Source organism: Amblyraja radiata, chromosome 31 (genome assembly GCF_010909765.2).
Source record: "Amblyraja radiata isolate CabotCenter1 chromosome 31, sAmbRad1.1.pri, whole genome shotgun sequence".
NCBI lineage: Eukaryota > Metazoa > Chordata > Chondrichthyes > Rajiformes > Rajidae > Amblyraja > Amblyraja radiata.
In genome coordinates this window covers 27,891,464-27,914,398 of record NC_045986.1, presented here as the reverse complement: position 1 = coordinate 27,914,398, position 22,935 = coordinate 27,891,464, and the positions used below count along the sequence as shown (strand labels likewise).

The 22,935-nt window shown below is 43.0% G+C and overlaps 1 protein-coding gene across 1 annotated transcript in view; it reads right to left on the bottom strand.

Moving 5' to 3' along the window:
* The window catches only part of atad3a (ATPase family AAA domain containing 3A), a 52,069-nt gene that overhangs the window by 20,294 nt on the left and 8,840 nt on the right, over window positions 1-22,935 (bottom strand). The window contains exons 5-11 of the mRNA XM_033048312.1: window positions 22,147-22,216; window positions 20,713-20,878; window positions 17,374-17,443; window positions 13,407-13,562; window positions 12,184-12,240; window positions 11,950-12,075; window positions 939-1,063 (exon numbers count right to left, since the gene is read on the bottom strand). Coding sequence (XP_032904203.1) covers window positions 939-1,063; window positions 11,950-12,075; window positions 12,184-12,240; window positions 13,407-13,562; window positions 17,374-17,443; window positions 20,713-20,878; window positions 22,147-22,216 — 770 coding nt within the window. The remainder of the gene's footprint in view (window positions 1-938; window positions 1,064-11,949; window positions 12,076-12,183; window positions 12,241-13,406; window positions 13,563-17,373; window positions 17,444-20,712; window positions 20,879-22,146; window positions 22,217-22,935) is intronic.

The following is a 22,935-nucleotide window of genomic DNA, read 5'->3' as shown; positions in this document are numbered from 1 at the left end:
ACTATATAGGTACAATGCTGCTTATATTTTTGCTACTTAATTCACTTGACACTCAATGTGGAAGAAAGTAGCAGGTGGAATAAATGGGACAAATAGTACAAATCTTTGGAGACTTCTTTCTTCTCCCCAGCACAAATGCAACACGAATCAAGTGGAAAGACATCACGGCCATGTAAGTAGACAGCTCACACAGCAGGAGTTCATCTTCGTGCAGGATGGATCTGCAGATGCTGGTTTATTCCAGAAACAGACACAAGATGCTTGAGTAACTCAGCGGCCCAGTGGAGTTAATCTTCACCGCACTGATAAACTCTTGTCAGCATTATTGCCTCAAACATCATTCATACAAGACTAACTGATCCACGCAAGCCCGCATGAAATTGCAGCGAATTGTGGATGCTGCCCAGACCATCACACAAACCAACCTCCCTTCCATTGACTCCATTTATACCACATGCTGCCTCGGCAAGGCCAGCAGCATTATCAATGATGAGTCGCACCCCGGCCACTCCCTCTTCTCCCCTCTTCCATCGAGTAAAAGGACAGAAGTGTGAAAACGCACACCTCCAGATTGAGGGACAGTTTCTTCCCGACTGTTATCAGGCAACTGAATAATCCTACCACAGCTAGAGAACGATCCTGAAATACTATCTACCTCATTGGTGACCCTCGGACTTTATTGGCTTAACCTTGCTCTAAACGTTATTCCCCTATCATGTATCTATACCCTCTAAATGGTTTGATTGTAATCATGTATTGTCATTCCGCTGACTGTCCAGCACACAGCAAAAGCTTTTCACTGTACCTCGGTACACGTGACAATAAATTAAACTGAACCTTACATAAACTACAATTACTTAAGACTGCAACGTTAACAAAACTGGAATATAATAATGAAATGTGGCCCTCTCCCACCCACAAAACGGACAGAAACTCACCCCCTCCGGCTGGTGGAGGCCCAGTCGAAGACCTTGTGCATGGCTGTGACACCTTCACGTCCCATGGGGGCCACGTCACCTCCAGTCATGATAGCGTAGTCCATGCCGGAATGTACAGCTAGTTTCTGTTGAGAAAAGCAACACCACAAAAGGTAAGGAGATGATTTCCAACTATCTTTCCTGATTTAAAGGCGCATGGGAAGTTTTTTTTACACACACATACAACGAGCTGCCAGGGTTGGTGGAGTCAGATATGATAGTGACATTTAAGAGGCTATTATGCAGGGATTGGAGGGATATGGATCACATGCAGACAGAAGAGAATAATTTCACATAATGACCGGCATGGACATTGTGGGCCAAAGGACCAGAACTGCTCTGTGTTCTATTATTAGAGGAATTATTTTTGTTTACATGCTGGACACCACACAAGTACATTTCAGTTAATGAAATACTTAAAGGTGCAGTCACTGTCACAATGAAACATTTCCAGATGCAGCAATCTGATTTTTTGAGAGAAGTGGCATTGAAGAATATCGGATGGCACAGTGACTTTGCGGTAGTTGCTGCCTTACCCAGAGACATGGGTTTGATCATGGCCATGGGTGCTGTTTGCATGGAGTTTGTACGTTCTCCGTAATCGCGTGGGTTTTCTCGAGCTGCTCCGGTTTCCTCCCACATTCCAGAGATGTGCATGTTTGTAGGTTCATGGGCTTGTGTAAATTGACCCTAGATTGAGGCACAGAACTAGTGCAATTGTGGTCGTTGGTCGGCACGGACCCGCTGGGCTGGAGGCACTGTTTCCACACTGCATTGTTAAATTAAACTAATATTGGAAGAACACTGGGAAAATTAATGGTACACAAAATTGCTGGGGAAACTCAGCGGGTGCAGCAGCATCTATGAATGCTGGATTGGAGGAACAGCACCTCATATTCCGTCTGGGGTCCTTGCGTCCTTATGGCATCAACATTGAATTCCCCCAATTTGGCTAGCCTGTGCTGTCTCCTCCCCTTCCTTCACCCTCTAGCTGTCTCCTCCCACCCTCCCATCCGCCCGCCCTCGGGCTCCTCCTCCTCCTCCCTTTTTAAAAAAGAGAAGGGTTTCGGCCCGAAACGTCGCCTATTTCCTTCGCTCCATAGATGCTGCTGCACCCGCTGAGTTTCCCCAGCAATTTTGTGTACACTGGGAAAATTAAGATTGCTTTTCTTCAGATTGTACTTTGGGATCATTTACATCCACGGGGGGAGGGGGGGAGAGAGCAGGTGGGATCTCAGTTAAACATCTGACCCGACCAACTGGAGCAACACCCAGGAAGTGCTGGACTAGAGCACCAGCCTCGAGTGAAAACCAATTGCAAAATACTCAAGTCAATTAATCAAAAAGCACTGGCGACCTAGTCCTTTGATTTGTTCTGAAGCATCTTTTAATGACCATTGTCTTTGGTGATCCTTTAAATCACTGAACTGGAAAAGCCATTTCTACAATCTTATTATTGCTGAACCTTTTGGCTGCTTTAACAGCAACAATAGATTTATAACGGCGTTTAATACCAGTCATCACGTTGCCAAGTATTACACACTCTACTCATGAAGTGTCGGCCTACATATTATTTGTCTCTCCACAGAACTAATGTGTTATCATTCCGCATCCCCGACTCTTCAGTAGATGTACCTTGGGGGATGGATTGCTGCTCTTATTTTTAGTTGATTAGTCTGGGTGTCAAGGGTTATGGGCAGAAGGCAGGAGAATGGGGTTAGGAGGGGCAGATAGATCAGCCATGATTGAATGGCGGAGTAGACTCGATGGGTCGAATGGCCCAATTCTGCTACTAATACTTGGAATATGAATGGCAACTTAGTAAGGTCATAAGTTATAATGATCTTACTAACTTGCCATTCATATTCCACATTAGTCTTGACTTTATCAGCAGCTCTGACCTAACGACATGTTCCATGGTTACAATATGTCACGTAAATGTATAATTTATTAATTATAAAAACAAAGGCATTTGATATGCACAGATGTAGCTGCAATAGCAGGTGACCATTAAAGTGCAGACATACTTATAATTGTGTATCAGCCAACCAATACTGGAAAAAATTGGGTCCATCATAACCGCTCCTCCACCTCACAAATTAAGATTTAATCTTCTGCTTCAAGGGTAGCACGGTTGGTTTGTAGGCTAATTGGCTTCAGTAAAGATTGTAAATTGTCCCTGGTGTGTACGGATAGTGCCAGTGTAGGGGGAAATTGCTGGCTAGCGTGGACTCGGTGGGCCGAAGGGACTGTTTCCGCTCTATATCTCCAAACTAAACCACTTTCTTGTACTAACCTCATATTCCTCAAATCGCTTAATATGTTAAGAATTGCTTCTCCCCCACTGCTATCAACACTGCTGAAGCAATCACCTCCTTCACACCTACTTCCCTTAGAGATGCTGTCACGTACACTTAACTCAACCTCACTCTGTTATTTCTTTACTGCATTCTAGATCTAACATTCTTCCAAACACAAGAATGCGGGTCCAGACTGCTTAACATCCCCTTGGAGGTCAACCCCCCTACTGCTTCCCCACCAAGTATCAACCCGGCTACCTTTTTTTTAAATCAAGTATATCCTTAGGAAACCAAATCAATGCACAATATTTCAGGTGTATTCTCAGCTAACTGCAGCAAGATTCTTCTTTCAATTAGGGGTATACATACCGTTTCCCCTCTTACCATTAAAAAAAACCTCCACTCCTCTGCTATTTTGTGGTCATGTTACTTTTCTATATTATATTTGCCAAGACCTTATTCATTCACATAGCCTTTCACATGCTCCTGAAGCCTCTCCAAATTCACCTTGTCACCCAGCCTTCTATTACCAGCAAATTGTAATCTATACTTCATTCTCTAATCCAAATCACTGCTGTAGCATTGATCAGAGCTTTTTAAAAATAATCTTGTCTCTCTCTTTTAAATGTATCCTGAAATATTTAACTCCCAGAAATATTAAAATATTTAACACATCACTTAGCAACCATGTCGCCATGGTACAAAACAACAGCCATTAATTCCAATTCACCTGCTGCAAGAATTGAGATAAATAGCTCTAAAATTTATTTTACCATTTTCCCCACTTTGACTTCAATTCCCTAACGCTGTGGCTGATAAACTCCAATTATCATTATCACTTTGTGACCCTGCACTATCACCTTGGCTGTCATAAACTTCCCCTCACTAAAACAACCAACCTCACCCACCCACTACTTAGTTTGTCAGGTTTTTCCAATTTACTCAGGCACACGTCTTAGCCAGATTCAAATCAAGGCCATCGCACACTGGAGCAGCTCTCTGTTTCTGCAGTATTGGTGTCAGTATCCCATGAATTGACCCCCATTCCACCAGAGCAATTAACTCTGTATTCAGTGACACTGTACCCATTTGTATGTGGCTCAGAGAGTCATCCAGGGTCTACCTACCAAGTCATTGGTCCCCCTTTTAAAATTTGAACCCAAATTTTTTAATTCCTCTTCACCAAAACACCGTAGCCCCATGTATCACTGGCTCAGACATGGGCCACGACGCTGCATCTTTCATCCTCAACTACTTGTGCATCCCCAATAAGACGTCCTTAACCTTGGCATTGAGCAGGAAACACTATTCAGGAGTCAGCTTGCAGCTGTAACATAGTATTTTTCTGAGAGCCTTAAATTCATTTAAATGATTTATTTCTATAAATTGATTGATTGCATTGATTGAAAGATGCAGCATGGAAACAGGCCATTCGACCCAACCGAGCCATGCCGACCATCTCACACTAGAAACATAGAAATTAGGTGCAGGAGTAGGCCATTCGGCCCTTCGAGCCTGCACCGCCATTCAATATGATCATGGCTGATCATCCAACTCAGTATCCCGTACCTGCCTTCTCACCATACCCTCTGATCCCCTTAGCCACAAGGGCCACATCTAACTCCCTCTTAAATATAGCCAATGAACTGGCCTCGACTACCCTCTGTGGCAGGGAGTTCCAGAGATTCACCACTCTCTGTGAGAAAAAAGTTCTTCTCATCTCGGTTTTAAAGGATTTCCCCCTTATCCTTAAGCTGTGACCCCTTGTCCTGGACTTCCCAAACATCGGGAGCAATCTTCCTGCATCTAGCCTGTCCAACCCCTTAAGAATTTTGTAAGTTTCTATAAGATCCCCTCTCAATCTCCTAAATTCTAGAGAGTATAAACCAAGTCTATCCAGTCTTTCTTCATAAGACAGTCCTGACATCCCAGGAATCAGTCTGGTGAACCTTCTCTGCACTCCCTCTATGGCAATAATGTCCTTCCTCAGATTTGGAGACCAAAACTGTACGCAATACTCCAGGTGTGGTCTCACCAAGACCCTGTACAACTGCAGTAGAACCTCCCTGCTCCTGTACTCAAATCCTTTTGCTATGAAAGCTAACATACCATTCGCTTTCTTCACTGCCTGCTGCACCTGCATGCCCACTTTCAATGACTGGTGTACCATGACACCCAGGTCTCGCTGCATCTCCCCTTTTCCTAGTCGGCCACCATTTAGATAATAGTCTGCTTTCCTGTTTTTGCCACCAAAATGGATAACCTCACATTTATCCACATTATACTGCATCTGCCAAACATTTGCCCACTCACCCAGCCTATCCAAGTCACCTTGCAGTCTCCTAGCATCCTCCTCACAGCTAACACTGCCCCCAGCTTAGTGTCATCCGCAAACTTGGAGATATTGCCTTCAATTCCCTCATCCAGATCATTAATATATATTGTAAATAGCTGGGGTCCCAGCACTGAGCCTTGCGGTACCCCACTAGTCACTGCCTGCCATTGTGAAAAGGACCCGTTTACTCCTACTCTTTGCTTCCTGTTTGCCAGCCAGTTCTCTATCCACATCAATACTGAACCCCCAATGCCGTGTGCTTTAAGTTTGTAAACTAATCTCTTATGTGGGACCTTGTCGAAAGCCTTCTGGAAGTCCAGATACACCACATCCACTGCTTCTCCCCTATCCACGCTACTAGTTACATCCTCAAAAAATTCTATAAGATTCGTCAGACATGATTTACCTTTTGTAAATCCATGCTGACTTTGTCCAATGATTTCACCACTTTCCAAATGTGCTGCTATCCCATCTTTAATAACTGACTCTAGCAGTTTCCCCACTACCGATGTTAGACTAACTGGTCTGTAATTCCCCGTTTTCTCTCTCCCTCCCTTCTTAAAAAGTGGGGTTACGTTTGCTACCCGCCAATCCTCAGGAACTACTCCAGAATCTAAAGAGTTTTGAAAGATTATTACTAATGCATCCACTGTTTCTGGAGCTACTTCCTTAAGTACTCTGGGATGCAGCCTATCTGGCCCTGGGGATTTATCGGCCTTTAATCCATTCAATTTACCCAACACCACTTCCCGGCTAACCTGGATTTCACTCAATTCCTCCAACTCCTTTGACCCGCGGTCCCCTGCTATTTCCGGCAGATTATTTATGTCTTCCTTAGTGAAGACGGAACCAAAGTAGTTATTCATTTGGTCCGCCATATCCTTGGTCCGTCATAACTAGTTCTATGTTATCCCACTTACTCGTCCACTCCCTACATACTAGGGGCAGTTTATAGAGAGCCAATTACCCAACAAAGCAGCATGCCTTTGGGATGTGGGAGGAAACCAGAGCATCTGTGGAAATCCATGTGGTCACAGAGAGAAGGTGCAATCTCCACACAAATAACACCAGAGGTCAGGATCAAATGCAGGTATCTGGCAGAGCCACAACATAGCCGTTATCTTTAAGGTCCTTTCTCAAAATCCACACTCCATAGACAATGTATTCAATGTGTTTTAAACTCAGCATTTACATCTTATAGATACAAAAAGCTGGAGTAACTCAGCGGGACAGGCAGCATCTCTGGAGAGAAGGAATGGGTGATGTTTCGGGTCGAGACCCTTCTTATCATCTAAATAGAACCGAATTCCATATTTTGAAGTTCTCACATATTACTATTTTATATTGGAATGATAAATCTCTACATCCACATCAATAATCAACACCACCTTTACCATCTGGCCCACTATAGATTTTGGCTACCCACCAACAGAGGTGCTGTGACATTGCTAATCCCATGAGATTACAGTGGGTAAAGATGTACAAATTTTCATTATAACTGTGGATATAAAAAAATGAACAATGGAAGAGGCTGTTAGAATGTGCACAGTGAAGCAAGATTTTTAAAGATAATTGGATAGAAATAGTTACATCAAGAGTAGAGTTAATGCTGTAGCATACAATTACATTAAGATTCTGGCTCTACTTCAAAGGCCAGCACAACTTCTCCAGCACTGGTATAAACTGATTCACTGCAGCATTACATAAAGAGAATGATGCTTTCTAAATATAGCCCCATGACTCTCTGTAATTTAGGGCTAATGTTCTTTTATGCAGTTACAAGTGTGGATGAAAGTCTCCACAACTGAAGCGATTAGGCAGCTGGGCTATTTGCAGCGGTGGAATCCTGTGAAACTGTCACAAGTCGAGGCAGTGTAGTTGTTAGACGAGTAAATGATATTTTCCTGCTGGTGTTCACTTCGCGGGCGATGCTACTAAATATCTGCCCCAGGGAAGGAAATATGACGACTCGGCACGTTGCAAAGCTGGTAAGAATGTACCACACGGTAACCACCAAAGCACCACTGCACGCACTCAGCAATCAAGTCTCATGCAACCAATCTGACCATATACAACATTATCCCACCCATGGTAAGAAACATCCTCAATTAATAAAACAAACCACCTGTCCAAGCAGTTGCACAGACAGTATTCCGAACACTGCCCCCGATGTCTTGAGACAGGGTTCACTTTATTAATGTCTGTGGAAATCTCTGCCTCAGAGGGCGGTGGAGGCGGGTTCTCTGGATGCTTTCAAGAGAGAGCTAGATAGGGCTCTTAAAAATAGCGGAGTCAGGGGATATGGGGAGAAGGCAGGAACGGGGTACTGATTGGGGATGATCAGCCATGATCACATTGAATGGCGGTGCTGGCTCGAAGGGCCGAATGGCCTACTCCTGCACATATTGTCTATTAATGGGATATTCATTTCAAATAGATGATTTGAACATTATCACTGATGCCATTTAGAAAAAAAAAAGTATGGTTGTTTCACCAAACAGGATCTGTTTTATAACCTAATCTTTACCCAAAGATATCTGGCTTTCACCAACTGAAGATCGCAAACATCTGCCAACATCGCGCGTCTATCATATCTAATCATAATACGGGAAGCTCAAACACTGAAAGTGACTTTTTAAAATATTTTCCACCATTTGATAACACCTGCCAATGTATCAGTCATTGTGCCACTATTGAACGAATTGCTCGCTTCTCGTTAAAGTCAACTTCTCTTGTAGGTTACCAGCTCAAAGTATCGAGTATGCAGAGTGCCACAGCATGCCAAAATGGCAGCACTGCCTCATTACAGCAATCAAAATAGACCATCTACGGTAGCTGAAATTAAAAGACAATTTCATTGCTTTTGTAAGCACTGCAGGGAACTGAATAGAAAACACGCTTCGTGGCTGCAAATTAATTACTTTATATTGCTCTTTAGCTCATCTCCAGCACATGCCATTCTCAGCCTTTCTGCAAATTCATTTATACGTATCCAGTCATTTAGAATTAAAAAAATCCGTGGGGGGGGGGGGGGGCTAGCAGACCTCGCCCTCCTCTCTCTTCACACCACATAAGCAGTGAAATAAAAACCCTCACATTCAATTTAGTATGGTACCAACACTAAATGTTCTAATTTCAGTAAACCACTCTCCTCATATTCCTTTGCCATTTCCACCAATTCACCTTGGGTCTCTTTCGGGTCAGAACCCTTCTTCACACTGATTGTAGGCGGGTGGGAAAGAATGTCAAGAGAGAGGGGCTGGAGAGAGCATGGCTGGCAATCGGTGAACACAGGCGAGGGGGTTATTTGGTACAGGCAAATTGTTGGACAAATGCCAAAGATGTAGAGGCAGGTGAGAGCCCAAAAGAATAAAGAGTTGTGAATCGTTAAGCTTGGAGATAGAAAAGCAGAATGAGGTGCAGTTCCACCAGTTTGTGTGTGGCCATGGGAATGGTAGTTAAAATGATGAAGTAGATCACATCAGAATAACTCGTGTCTCATAAGATCATAAGAGATAGGAGCAGAATTCGGCCATTCAGCCCGCTAAGTCTACTCCGCCATTAAATCATGGCTGATCTATCTCTCCCTCCCAACCCCATTCTCCTGTTTTCTCCCCATAACCTCTGACACCTGTACTAATCAGAATGATATTACCAACCATCTCACAGCTTCACATCAAAGATATTCAGGCAAAATTCAAAGTAAACCATGCTGGCTTGTCAAAACTACTCCTTTGACCAACACCCATCAAACAACACCGTCTGAAGAATGGTCTCGACCCGAAACGTCACCCATTCCTTCTCTCCAGTCCCTCTCTCTTGACATTGTCCCGCTGAGTTACTCCAGCATTTTGTGTCTACCATCAAAAGAACATTGATTGATCATTTGCTGTTTGTTGAAACTGCAGTGCATCAACGGACTTCTACGTTCACCTAAATGACAATTATCGGTAATTACTTGGTTGAAAAAATCCTAAGGGGTACCCTAAGGCAACACGTAAATGCAAGTCTGCTTTACTTTCATGTGATTTGATGACTTCACTTCCATCATGTCTAAACTGGAGATATTTGCTAATGATTGCAGTGGTCATTGTTATTGACAACTCATCAGGCAAGAAAAGGATTGAACATGTTGATACCCACAAGTTTCAGACAACATCTATTGATAAGTAGCAAGTAACACCAGTGCCACATAAAAATGCCAAGCAATGGCCATTTCCAACAAGAGAATGAATTATCCCGCATTGAGAAGCGGTGTCACCAAGAACAAAGCTGTTCATCGAATGACAGGCCACTGACAAGCGCAAATACTCATCCCCTACGCTATACATACAACCTAGCTGTATCAGGTACAAGATACTCCCTCTTCTCCCCTCTCCCATCAGTTAAAAGGCATAGAAGTGTGAAAACAAACACCACCAGATTAAAGGACAATTTCTTCCCAGCTGTTATCAGGCAACTGAATCATCCTACCACAACCGGAGAACAGTGCTGAACTACTATCTACCTCTTTGATGTCCCTTGGACTATCCTTGACCGGACATTGTTGGCTTTACCTTGCAGTAAACGTTATTCCCTTATCATGTATATATACACTGTAAATGGATTGATTGTAATCATGTATTGTCTTTCTGCTGACTGGTTAGCACGCAACAAAAAGTTTTTCACTGTACCTCAGTACATGTGACAACAAACTAAACTGAGCAGATGCAGTTAGAAACACTTCTACTGCCCAAATATAACCGTTATTTCAAATATGTCCTCTTTGATTATCCCTGAACTTAAATGGACCAGTGCCTGCTTTCAATTGTCTCCCAAACCCTTTCATAAGGTGACAGCTTTAAGAGACATCATAAAATTTGGACTATATTGTCATAAAACTGTCAGGACGACAGATGGCACAATGGGCTAAGTGTTCGGCTGGCAACCGGAAGGTAGCCGGTTCGAATCCCGCTTGGAGTGCATACTGTCGTTGTGTCCTTGGGCAAGACACTTCACCCACCTTTGCCTGTGTGTGAATGTGTGTGAGTGATTGGTGGTGGTCGGAGGGGCCGTAGGCGCAGATTGGCAGCCACGCTACCGTCAGTCTGCCCCAGGGCAGCTGTGGCTACAGAAGTAGCTTACCACCACCGAGTGTGACTGAGGAGTGAATGAATAATGCGATGTAAAGCGCCTTGAGTATTAGAAAGGCGCTATATAAATCCCATCCATTATTCATTATTATTATAAAATCTCACATTTACTTTGGAGATGACATAGCACATTCCAATACATTAAAAGATGCTATTCAGATACAAGTATATCTTATTATTCATATGGGGTTATGGAGGGATGGGAATAAATGTTAGGCTTGCCAGTAACATCCAAACCCAAGAATAAAAATAATTACCAACAGATGAATTAGGGAAAAAAAACACAGTAAAACAAAATTTTAAATTAACTGTAATTGGGATGCAAACCTTCCCCCAGGCACTGCTATATTTACTTTCACAACCTAAATTAAAAGTAGATTTAATTGGAATCTCAGGGCTCGTGATCAGGACATGACTCACTGGTCTTACAGGGCAATTAGCAGTTCAAGGGTACAATGGGGAGGGTGGAGGTGACACTGAAAAGAGGAATATAGTTAAGACAATTTGCTTCATGGTCGGTAACCAGTACATGAAGATTTTATAGGGGAACGGACGGAGAGCGAAACAATTGATCAGTTATGCACCCTATTTGTAGAACATCTATAATTATTTCTTCCGTCAACCGTGGTGGTGGCCCATCGTGGACGACGATAGCAAGGTTGTGCAGTCTCATGTCTCGTGGGATCGAGTGTGGCTCGCGAGTCCAATGTGTGAGTTACACATGTGGGGGCAGGTGAAGGATCCTGTGGGGATGGGGGGGGGGGGGATTTAGGGCTGCAGCCTTCCTCCTGTCTCTGATACGGGAATCGGATCCGGCGACTGTTTTTGAAACTGTTGACCGCCTTCCTAGCGGTTGTATGCCAGCCGGTCCTGTCACTGGCACAGGTTCCCAGTTCTTTTGGTGCTAGGCCACCACCTACAATAGACTACTATTATTATTGGACTAGTATTATTTGTTCTTTGAATATGTGTGTCTGCACTTGTGAGTATGTGTATATACACACACACACACACACACATACACTGAACTTGTTTTTTCTCATATTGTTTACAGTGTACTATGTTTACATATTCTGTTGTGCTGCAGCAAGTAAGAATTTCATTGTTCTATCTGGGACATTTGACCATAAAACGCTCTTTGACTTTTGACCGCCCCAGAAAGTAACATACATAAACCTGATGTGAATGCTTCAATGTGACATTACCTTGGCAAAAAGGGTCTTCCCTGTGCCAGGAGGTCCATACATGAGGATATTTCGATATAGTCCCTTGTTACTCCTGGTGTTTCTGGTTGCTATAGCAATATCTCGAACACGTTCTTCCAGTTTTGGCTACGAAGAGAAATGACAATTAATTGAAAAAGCTAGAAGCAAAGAATTTCCACAGACACCAAGACGTATACGGCCAGAAAACTAAATGGCAGAAATGCAGCAACTCACACTCAGCACCACTCCCTCCAGCGCATCCTGGGGCTTGCTCATCAAACGCTTACCAACCTGGGGAAAATATATTCAGTTCAATCTTCACAATTGAATGCTGTACACCCTTTTAAGGGCCTGTCCCACTTACACGATTTTTTCGGTGACTTGCCGGCACCCGTCAAAGACGCAGCAGGTCTCCGAAAATCTTCAACATGTTGAAAATCCAGCGATGACGAGAAAAAGACTCGACTCTTTGACATGTCACGGGGTAACGCCTGCATGGTCGTGAGTAGTCGCCCAAAGAGTCGTGCCTTTTTCTGGTCGCTGCTGGATTTTCAACGTGTTGAAAATTTTCGGCAACCTGCTACGACTATGATGTGTGCCGACAAGTCACGTAAGTGGGACAGGCCCTTTACACACCCACAATGAATGCTGAAGTAAAAACACTGTAACCAAAAATTTTCAACCTTTGCCGAATATCCACACATATTAAGCTAGAAAATCAAAAGAGTTGGAGAAATTACAGATAGCAAGCTGAGACAATCCCACTTCCCCGACTTTTCCCTCAAAGTCCCCTAATGTCTCCCCACCACCCCAACTCTTTCAGTATAGATTAGTTTCCTTTTGAATACCACAGGGGGAATTACCTATTCTGTTGTGCTGCTACAAGTAAGAATTTCATTATTCTGTTTGGGACATATAATAATAAACCACTCTTGAGATTGCAGATGCTGAAATCTTGAACAAATTTCAAATCGGGACCTGTTTTCAGGGAATTATATATGGTGTCTAGGCCATAGATTTTCCCTGAATCAAATATATTAATTTTGTGCAGTTCTGATTCCTACAACACCACTCCACGAGTGAATCTTGGCACACGTTACCCGTCACATTTCTTACACAGAAACAGTGTCTACATTCTGAAAAAGAAACATCAGCTGCAAAGAGCAATGAAATGACTCAAAAGTACTGCAAAAATGCGATATACAAATAAAGGTCATTTGGTGGTCTTATAGATCAATGAATTGCCTTATTATTGAAGGGGGAAAATACAACACAGGAGCTAGGCAAAAAACAGTCACCATACAGGAAAGACTGATGAAGTGAGGCTTCACCACACAGCCAGCTCTCTGGGTTCAGATACGGAGCAAGTACTTCTTGCTGTACAATCGCGCAGGCTTCATCTTTCCACTCAGGAAAGATCATAATTTCTTAAACTTATGCAACTTAGGCTGTCCTACCTTGATTGGATGTTTCATAGCTTCCACTAACGTGATGCGGGAAGTGTCCCGAACCAGGGATGGTTTTCCCAGACGAGCCTCGATGTATCGGCCAGCCACTCCTGTAGCATTCTTGGCTGAGTAAACACCAACTGCCAGCAAAGTCAGCCCAGCCACCTGAAAACAGAGTTGGTCGGGGGGTGGAAATAAATTACAGGATTGCATCAGGCAGTAAAAGCATCACTAGAAATAGCAATGATTCAATTATTATTCCATTTCTGCACATTCCAGGCACAGCCACAATAAAATATAGAACACGGCCTTGACATTGGGGGAAAAAGGAAAAATTGTCTAACCAATCTCTCCTGAGCCTCCGACACTGCATATTACCCTCTAATGCAGGCAGCGTCCTACTAAACCTCTTCTGCACCCTCTCCAGAGCCTCCACATCCTTCCCATAATGGGGTGATAAGAACTACAATCAACCAAAATCTGCCGAATGCTGACTGTCCCTGTAGCTACAGTAGTTTGGGTTTGATTATGCCCATCACTTCCCACTCCACTAACATTAATCTACTCCTATCCCAGGTTTCTATCAGAATTCTCCGACATTTATAACGTTTGATCATTGAGGAAGCGTTAACAAACATTCAGAACATTGAAAAATTCAGAGTCAGCAGAAAACTAGACCACTATTCTCTTTATTGAAAGAAAAATGCAATAAGCTAAATCCCTTTTGTACATTTTGGAAGAATAAAGCTGTTGTATGTTAAAAATGAAGCACTGAGCTTGAGCTATATATTAATGACCTATAGAAAGAATCACATTGGAGGAAGCAATGAATGGACTAACACGATTGCATTTGGTCTTACTTTTAAGTGAGAATGCATACAACATGCAGGAATTTGAATTTGACTTGCATGGTCATGCAATTGCATTGACTTGCAATTTCTTAAGGCCGAATGCGGCCTTCTAGGCCATTAATTGCGGCCTTTTGAATGAATCCAAATTTTGTAGAACAAATCCTTTTATTTTTATTAATATGTTTTTATACTTCTTTTATTATAATCTTAAAATGAACGCATTTAAAATACCAAAGAGTAAAAGAAGATTCAACGAAATAATCCTATATCTAATTGAAGTTTCTTGGATGCGGCCTTATTAGATTACAGCTAACTTAATGCGGCCTTCCAACATGAAAAAGGTTCCCCACCCCTGGGTTAAAGCAATGGCTGGTTGAACAAATTGTTATTAACTCCATCACAATGAACCATTCTTGTAATTACATTAAGTACTCAGCCAGATAGATCTAAGTCTTCAGCATCACATTTAGGCATCTGCACGGTACCCATTTAAATAATGCATTTCCAAATTAATACCACCCCTCCAATCCTTTTAGACAATTGGAAGAAAGAGCCGTCAGTTCATATCCTAATATTAAAGTAACACTATCCAACTTGGCAGTGCGGCACAGGTGAAACATAGCTGAATTACTAAAATGACAAACTAATTATAAGGAACAGGTCAATCTGAGCAAAGGACACAGTGTACAAATATTTTGCAAGATGTAGACCCCTTTGAAATGTCTAGACGGCAGTAAAATGCAAGCATCCATTCACAATAGTGCATCCCTGAACTGTGGCAACAACAGTTCCTGTTCCAGTTTAAGACCTCCTACTAGTTGCCCTTTGTGTCAAGAACCCTGTCTTTGTGTCAAGAGCCCACAGGCAAGTTACAGCCAGGGCAGCCACTGTGATGGACACCATGTGGCTGTAAGAGCAAGGGATAGTAATCGCTCTGGGGCCAAATGGACCCACCACCGGGATTGGATATGATTTGTGGATCATACAATGTGGACCAACACTACAATTAAAATCTCACTGGAGTTTAGAAGGATAAAGGGGGGGGGGGGATCCTCATTGAAACTTACCGAATAGATAAGAGTGGATGTGGAGATAGGTGCAGGAGCAGGCCATTTGGCCCTTCGAGCCAGCACTGCCATTCAATGTGATCATAGCTGATCTTCTCCAATCAGTACCCCGTTCCTGCCTTCTCCCCATATCCCCTGACTCCATTATTTTCCACTAGTGGGAAAATCTGGGATCAGAGGCCATAGCCTCAGAATAAAAGGACGTACCTTTAGAAAGGAGATGAGATTTAATTTCTTTAGTCAGAGGATGGTGAATCTGTGGAATTCATTGCCACAGAAGACTATGGAGGCCAAGATGGATCCGCCATGATTGAATAGCAATAGACTTGATGGGCTGAATGGCCTAATCTTGCTCCTCTAACTTATGAACATAAATAACCTTGCAACTTCTAGGTAGAAACGTATTACTTCCATACTTTTGCCTAGCTTTCTCATATTCAACTTTTTCTATTCTTATTAATCTAGCATCATGCAGACAGCGTATTTGTTAGCAGAGCAGAATCAGGCGCAGGTCGCCACTAATGTTTGTGCTAGGATGACGGATATTGAAACCGTGGGACGTGCTCTGCGGTTCCACAAAGATACACTCATTGAAACGAAGGTTTACAAAAGTTGCGCAGAGAAAGACAAAATGGTGTCACAAATACCACCAAACAAACCACTAGCATATCACCGTGATAGTGAATCAAGAGAGTTTTATTTTAGTGAATACTTAAGGTTGAATTGTTGCTGCTGTCAGCTTTGATCTTGTCCTTCACAGCACTATTCAGCAAAGCTTTACAGCATCTCCAGTGCTACTGACATTACCCAATTGTTTGAAAAACTGGTCTGTAACTACACAAGAGCTTCATTGAAAGATTAGCAGATCAGTGGGTTTGGCCGTATTAGCTCGTCCAGGAATTCACGCTGATGGACAAGCGTTTCCTTTAATAACCCATGAGCATGGCCAGTTTTAACCTTGCATTCAATCCATTATTCTAGACAAATGATATGCATTAGTTATAGAGCTCCAGATTCAGGCACTTGGTAAACTGCATACTTGCATAAACTTCTCCCCAATTCATCTTTTACAGTACAGCAGATATTCGTCAAGTAAATTAGTTTCTCCAAGCTTCCAACATCACATTTTTATCGTGCCAGGTTCAGCCTTGCAATGTTTCCCTGCACAGCCACTGAAGCTTTATGTTTAACTTGTACCTTGATGAAAACTTCTTGTTGAAGTTTAGTTTAGAGATGCAGCATGGAAACTGGCCCTTCAGCCCACCAGGTCCATGCCGACCATCGATCACCCATTCACTGTCATTCTGTTATTTCACTTTCTCATCCATTCCCTACAAAAGTGAGGCAATTTACAGAAGCCAATTAACCTACAAACCTGCACATCTTCAGGATGTGGGCGGAAACCAGACAGTAACAGTCAGCAGTTCCACTCTCAATGAAATTTAATCGGCAATTTGGGGGTACCGACTGTGTATTCATCAGGTAGAAAGCCCCTGCCCAAATGGGTGGTTTTCACCTTGTAGCGTGGGTTGATCAAAACTAGGAGAATAAAATAACCATATAACAATTACAGCATGGAAACAGGCCATCTCGGCCCTTCTAGTCTGTGCCGAACACTGACTCTCACCTAGTCCCATCTGCCTGCACTCAGACCATAACCCTCCATTCCTTTCCTGTCCATATACCTATCCAATTTATTTTTAAATGATAAAATCGAACCTGCCTCCACCACTTCCACACAAGCTCATTCCACACAGCTACCATTCTCTGAGTAAAGAAGTTCCCCCTCATGTTACCCCTAAACATTTGTCCCTTAATTCTCAAATCATGTCCTCTTGTTTGAATCTTCCCTACTCTCAATGGAAAAAGCTTATCCATGTCAACTCTGTCTATCCCTCTCATAATTTTAAAGACCTCTAATCAAGTCCCCCCCTTAACCCTCTGCGCTCCAAAGAATAAAGACCTAACTTGTTCAACCTTTCTCGGTAACTTAGGTGCTGAAACCCAGGCAACATTCTAGTAATATTGCAACGCCTCGTTTCACCTCTTCTCACTTACTGTGGCTGTTACTTTGTCCCAGTCAGAAACAAAGGCTCGGAATCCTTCTCCGAACACTGCCCCGGCTGTCCTGAGGGAGCAAAGGGATAAGGTGGATCAGACATCATAAGCTTCTCCATTAGAACAGAAATTAAAAAAAGGAACACAGAAGAATGTTTTTGTAAGTCAGATTCTACCAATGTCAAAACGAATCTTTCCCAACACCCATCCAACTGTCTTTACAGAGCAAGACAACAACTAACAGGATCTTGTTTAAGAAGGAACTGCAGATGCTGGGAAATCGAATGTAGACAAAAGTGCTGGAGAAACTCAGCGGGTGCAGCAGCATCTATGGAGCGAAGGAAATAGGCAACGTTGCCTATTTCCTTCGCTCCATGCAAAGAGTTGAACAATCTCCACTATAGGAAATAGGCAACGTTTCGGGCCGAAACCCTTTGGGTTTCGTCCCGAAACGTTGCCTATTTCCTTCGCTCCATAGATGCTGCTGCACCCGCTGAGTTTCTCCAGCACTTTTGTCTACCTTCGATTTTTCCAGCATTCGACCCGAAACATTGCCTATTTCCTTCTTCTTCTTGCGTATGGCGTGCACAGCCTAAAGTTGTAGGACAACCTGTTCTATTTGATGTTACTTGATTGTGCACGCCAGGTTGATTGCATTCGTCGAAACAGGGCGAACCGCGTGAAGGTTGCAATCTTCCACCACGCCTATTTCCTTCGCTCCATAGATGCTGCCGCACCCGCTGAGTTTCTCCAGCACTTTTGTCTACCAACTAACAGGATCTCGTATCTACACACCTAGAAATCTATTTCCACTGTACATAGACCTTCCCAGCATAGCTCATCTGCTAGAGAAATCTTCATTCATGCTATTGCCACCTTGAGACTTTCCCGTTCCAATAGATACCTGGGGGCCTTCCATGACTATAATTAAATCAAACAAAATCCTGCTGTCAGTCATAACTTGTCCAGTATGACTCCACTCCTTCACGCTCACTGATATACAATGCACCAAAATACCACAATTAAAAATTCTCTCCTGGATTTTCAAATCCATCTATGGCCTTGCCTGGCTCTAGATTTATTTCCAGACCCATAACCTTCCGAGACCTTGGCATCTATCTGCCGCTGGCCTCTTGAATATCCCAACGTTTAACCAAGTCATTATTGACCAATATTGGCAACTTGCCAGGTCTTTCGAATTCACGTCCAAAACAACATCTAACATTCTCAAATCAGTTATTTAATCCAACTTTAATTCATAACACACCAAGTGCGGCTGGGCATCAAAGATTGCTTGATAATACTCCACTGATGCGCCTTCAGGCATTACGCTAAAGGAGCAACGTAAACATATTAACATGTATACACAAGGAACTGCAGATGTTGTTTAAACAGAGCCTGGCACACAACCAGAGCCCAACAGGACACTACTATGTGTGTTTGTCTATATTCTGCCATTTGGTTTTGGTCTATTTTGGCTCAGTGCTTTATCCAAGTCAGAATAATTTGCTTATTATTAGTGCATGCATCTTTTTGCACTGTGTGTGCACAAATTGTTCAGGCTCCATCCAGATCGGTTTGGCCACGTTGGGTCTATCATATTTGAGCAAACCTCGATCAGAGAACAGCACACGAAACTACACTTCAACCCGGAATGCCTTTGCTGAACATGATGCCACGTTAGACTGATCTCCTCTGTCTGTACATGATCCACACCCCTCTATTCCCTGCATATTCACATGCCCATCTAAAAGCCTCTTAAACTTCACTGTCGTACCTGCCTCCACCACCACCACCACCTCTGGCAGCTCATTCCAGGAACCCACCAATCTCTGTGTAAAAATCAGTTGCCCTGCGTATCTCGTTAAAACTTTGCTCATCTCACCTTAGAATTGTGCCCTCTAGTCTTTGACATTTATCTGGGAAATAAATAGGTTCTGGCTGTCCATCCCACCTATGCCTCTCAATGTGATACACTTCTATCCAGCCTCCCCTCAAAGTGCATTGATGCCAACCCTTTTCACACCAGCCTCATGTGGATGAGTGGCAGAAAATGTCCTGCTCAACAAATAATCGAACTGCCGCAAGGATGAAACTAGTGCAAAACTAATATCAGCGCAAAAACGGCTTGTGTTGCAGCTTCTGTTATACGGCATTTGGTTCGATCCACCACCTTCAAAATGCACTGGCAGGGCTTTTTGAACAAAATGTTCCAAATAGATCACCTTTACCACTGACAAGGATAAACTTGGGACAGCAAGCACTAGGAATCATCATATAATCCAAGTTTCCAACTCACTATATTTGAAATCAATCTCCATGATCACATTGAATGGCGGTGCTGGCTCGAAGGGCCGAATGGCACCTATTGTCTATTGCAGTATGATTTCCAAGGGACCCCCTTTATGATTGAGGGGGAACGTACTGGAAGTTGTTATGTAAGAGCACAGAACGGGACAGCACAGGAATGTCGGTGCCAAACACGATGCCAAGATAACAAATCGCATCTGCCTGCACCTGATCTATATTCCTCCATTTCCAGCATGTCCATGTGCCTATCTAAAAGCTTCTTCAATGCCACAATCATATCTGCCTCCACCACCACCCCTGGCAGCACGTTCCAGGCACTCACCTCTGTGTGTAAACAAACTTGTCCAGCACATCTCCTTTAAACTTTGTCCCTCTCACCTTAAAGCGATGCCCTCTAGTCTTTGACATTTTCGTAGAGGGGAAAAAGGTTCTGCTACCAATGTCTATGTCTCGCAATTTTAGATACTTCTATCTGGTCTCTCCTCAGCTTCCGATGTCCAACCTCAGGCCTCTTATTATAGCTATTACCACCCTAATCCAGCGTACATTCTGGTAAACAGTAGTGAGGGATAATCACAAACGAAAGAACAAGATGGTTCAAGGCAAGAGCTCAATACCACCTTCTCTGGGTTGGCAATAAATGAGGGTGTTGGCAGCAGTATTCCCATTTCACGGAAGGAGAAAGCTTGTGGCAGTGCTACAATCACAGGTTCACCACCTGAATTTAATGCTGAAACATTAGGCGGCCATGAAGTGTTAACATTTTCAGAATACAGTGAGTCACACTGACCTACATTAGGCATTCAATGGCAAGTGTTTTAATTACTATCATTATCACCCATCTGAAGAGATTTCTATTAATCTGCAAAATGGTACTGCATCTGGATAGGCTGCACGTTCCAAAGAGAACAGAGAAAAGGACATGGAGCAGTGATGGGATGACTTGGGCGGGAAGGGAAAAGGAGGAAAAAAAAAAAATCAATTCTATTTCATTATCAAAATCAATTTCACCATCTACCTAAAACTCACTTGATGGAATCAAGAACAGTTTGACGGTGCTCAGCAGCTTTCAGTCGGATCTGTTCTCTGATGAGGTCAGCATTTTCTCGCTCCACCTTAGCACGGGCCTTGGCTTCAGCTTCAATCCGCAGCATCTCGTTCTTGTGCCGAAGATCCATCTCATGCTCAATTGTAGCTGCACGGAAAAGAAAAGTCAAATCAGAACACCGCTTGGCTTGGACAATGAACATTCATCTGTTTCTGTAAAGAAAGCACTTGGATTCAGGCCTTATTATTACTTTGTATTGGAAAATAAAACAACATCCACAATTTCAGTGAGAACTTGTGGACTTGGATACGCTATAAATATCCAACGGGAAAGTGATAAATAAATAGATCAATCACATAGTAACAATAAACAGCGATTGACACAGTTCTGAGAAATGTTTGTCGAGAGCCAATTCCAAATGTATTTAGCACATCCCTATCTAATCCATGAAATGTTTCATTCATTAGATTCACCACTTTCAATCATAGCCCAAGGACAATTTGTAAAAAATACAGTAATGCAGTGAATCTATGATGAACATTTCAGGCAGTGGCCCCTTTAGAAATTTGGTACAACCTGCAATATGCCAAGCCAGAAGAGCTGCACTGTGAAGGCAAAATTAAAACAAAAAATGCTTTGAGTGGTGAAGAAATAAATGTAGCTGTAAAAAGTACCAAGTCAGTCATTATTTAATCGTTGTTTATAAATGATGGGGTGGGAAACAGTTTGAGTTTGGGAAGGTACACAAAAAAATGCTGGAGAAACTCAGCGGGTGCAGCAGCATCTATGGAGCGAAGGAAATAGTCAACGTTTCGGGTCGAAACCCTTCTTCAGACTGATGGGGGGTGGGGGCGGGGAGAAGCCCCGAAGGCTGCTTCAACATTTTTTTGTGTAGATCTCCAGTTTTACTAATTTAGCATGTTTGCTTTTAGAGCAGAAACTTAGCTGCCAGACTGGTGTGGATTACTCTCAATCAGAACTTTTATTCCACAGAACTTTAGGAACACCAGTTTTTTTAAATAAAGAGGGCCACATATTTAGTCTTAATATAAAAAGGATGAAAGAAATTGTACATGCCCAGAGCCTCACTAGATTATTGGAAGGAGGCCAGGGAGGTGCTGCCAGTACCAATGTACTCCTGCTTACCAAGACCAGCATCGCACCAACAAAACAAACAATAACTGCTGGAGTAACTCAGCAGGTCTGGCAGCAACTCTGGAGAACATGAATGGGTGACGTTTTGGGTCGAGCCCTTCTTCAGACTGATTGTGGCGTTGGGGCGGAGGAATGGGGGGTGGGTGGGAGGAAGGAAGCACCAATCTCATTACATTTACTCTCCAACTCCCCCAAGCTTGTCACCGTTTCTACTGGGCCAGAGACTCTCCATCAGTTACGGCATGACATAAGAGCTTTACCTCTCCGCATAGATTCTTGTTTATGGACAGATTCCTCTTGTTTCTTCAAGTTGTCTTCATTTACCAGTTGCTGAGAAGGGGAAAAAAAAAAATCACTATTTGAAATGGGAATATTTGTATTTGCGCCCAATATCACTTTATGTGAAGTACTGTGACATTTCTGCTCAAGGTACGAAGTACAAGAGTCATTGTTAGAATATATAACTCGCCAATTCTAAATGGACAAGTTTGCCAACTGGACTTGTTTAAGTGTAGGGACATATTACGCATTATACGCATGCTTCTTTCCTCAGCGTGCTGCCATGGGTTACATTTATTGCCCATTCTTGAACTCCGTAGCATGCCTTCAGTGGAAAATTGAGAAAGTGAACCACATTTTTATGGAAGCAGATGCTGTAATTAATTTAATACTCTGCTCTTTGCCACCTTCCCTCAAACGAACTTAAACTACTTCAGAAGTGTCTCATTGTTTACAGCTACTCTGAAAGCATTTGCTGCATGCAAGAACCCAATGGGAGTGTGTGAGCCCCCCCTGGTGGTACAGCACAATTTATAATTTGAGACCTTACAAGTCGACCTGCTGCTTGAATGCCATGCGCATCCCACTGCAGCACACCACCACCCAAGGAGTACACAACAGAGTACAGGAAGTGGCTAGCCTACACTAGTTGGTTACCTAAACTGTGTCAACTGTGTCTCAGTCAAAGCTTCTGAGTCTAAAGGTGAGTTCAAAGCCCAAATCAGAGACACGACCACAAAACCTGGAGGGGAAAAATAGAAACAAAGGTG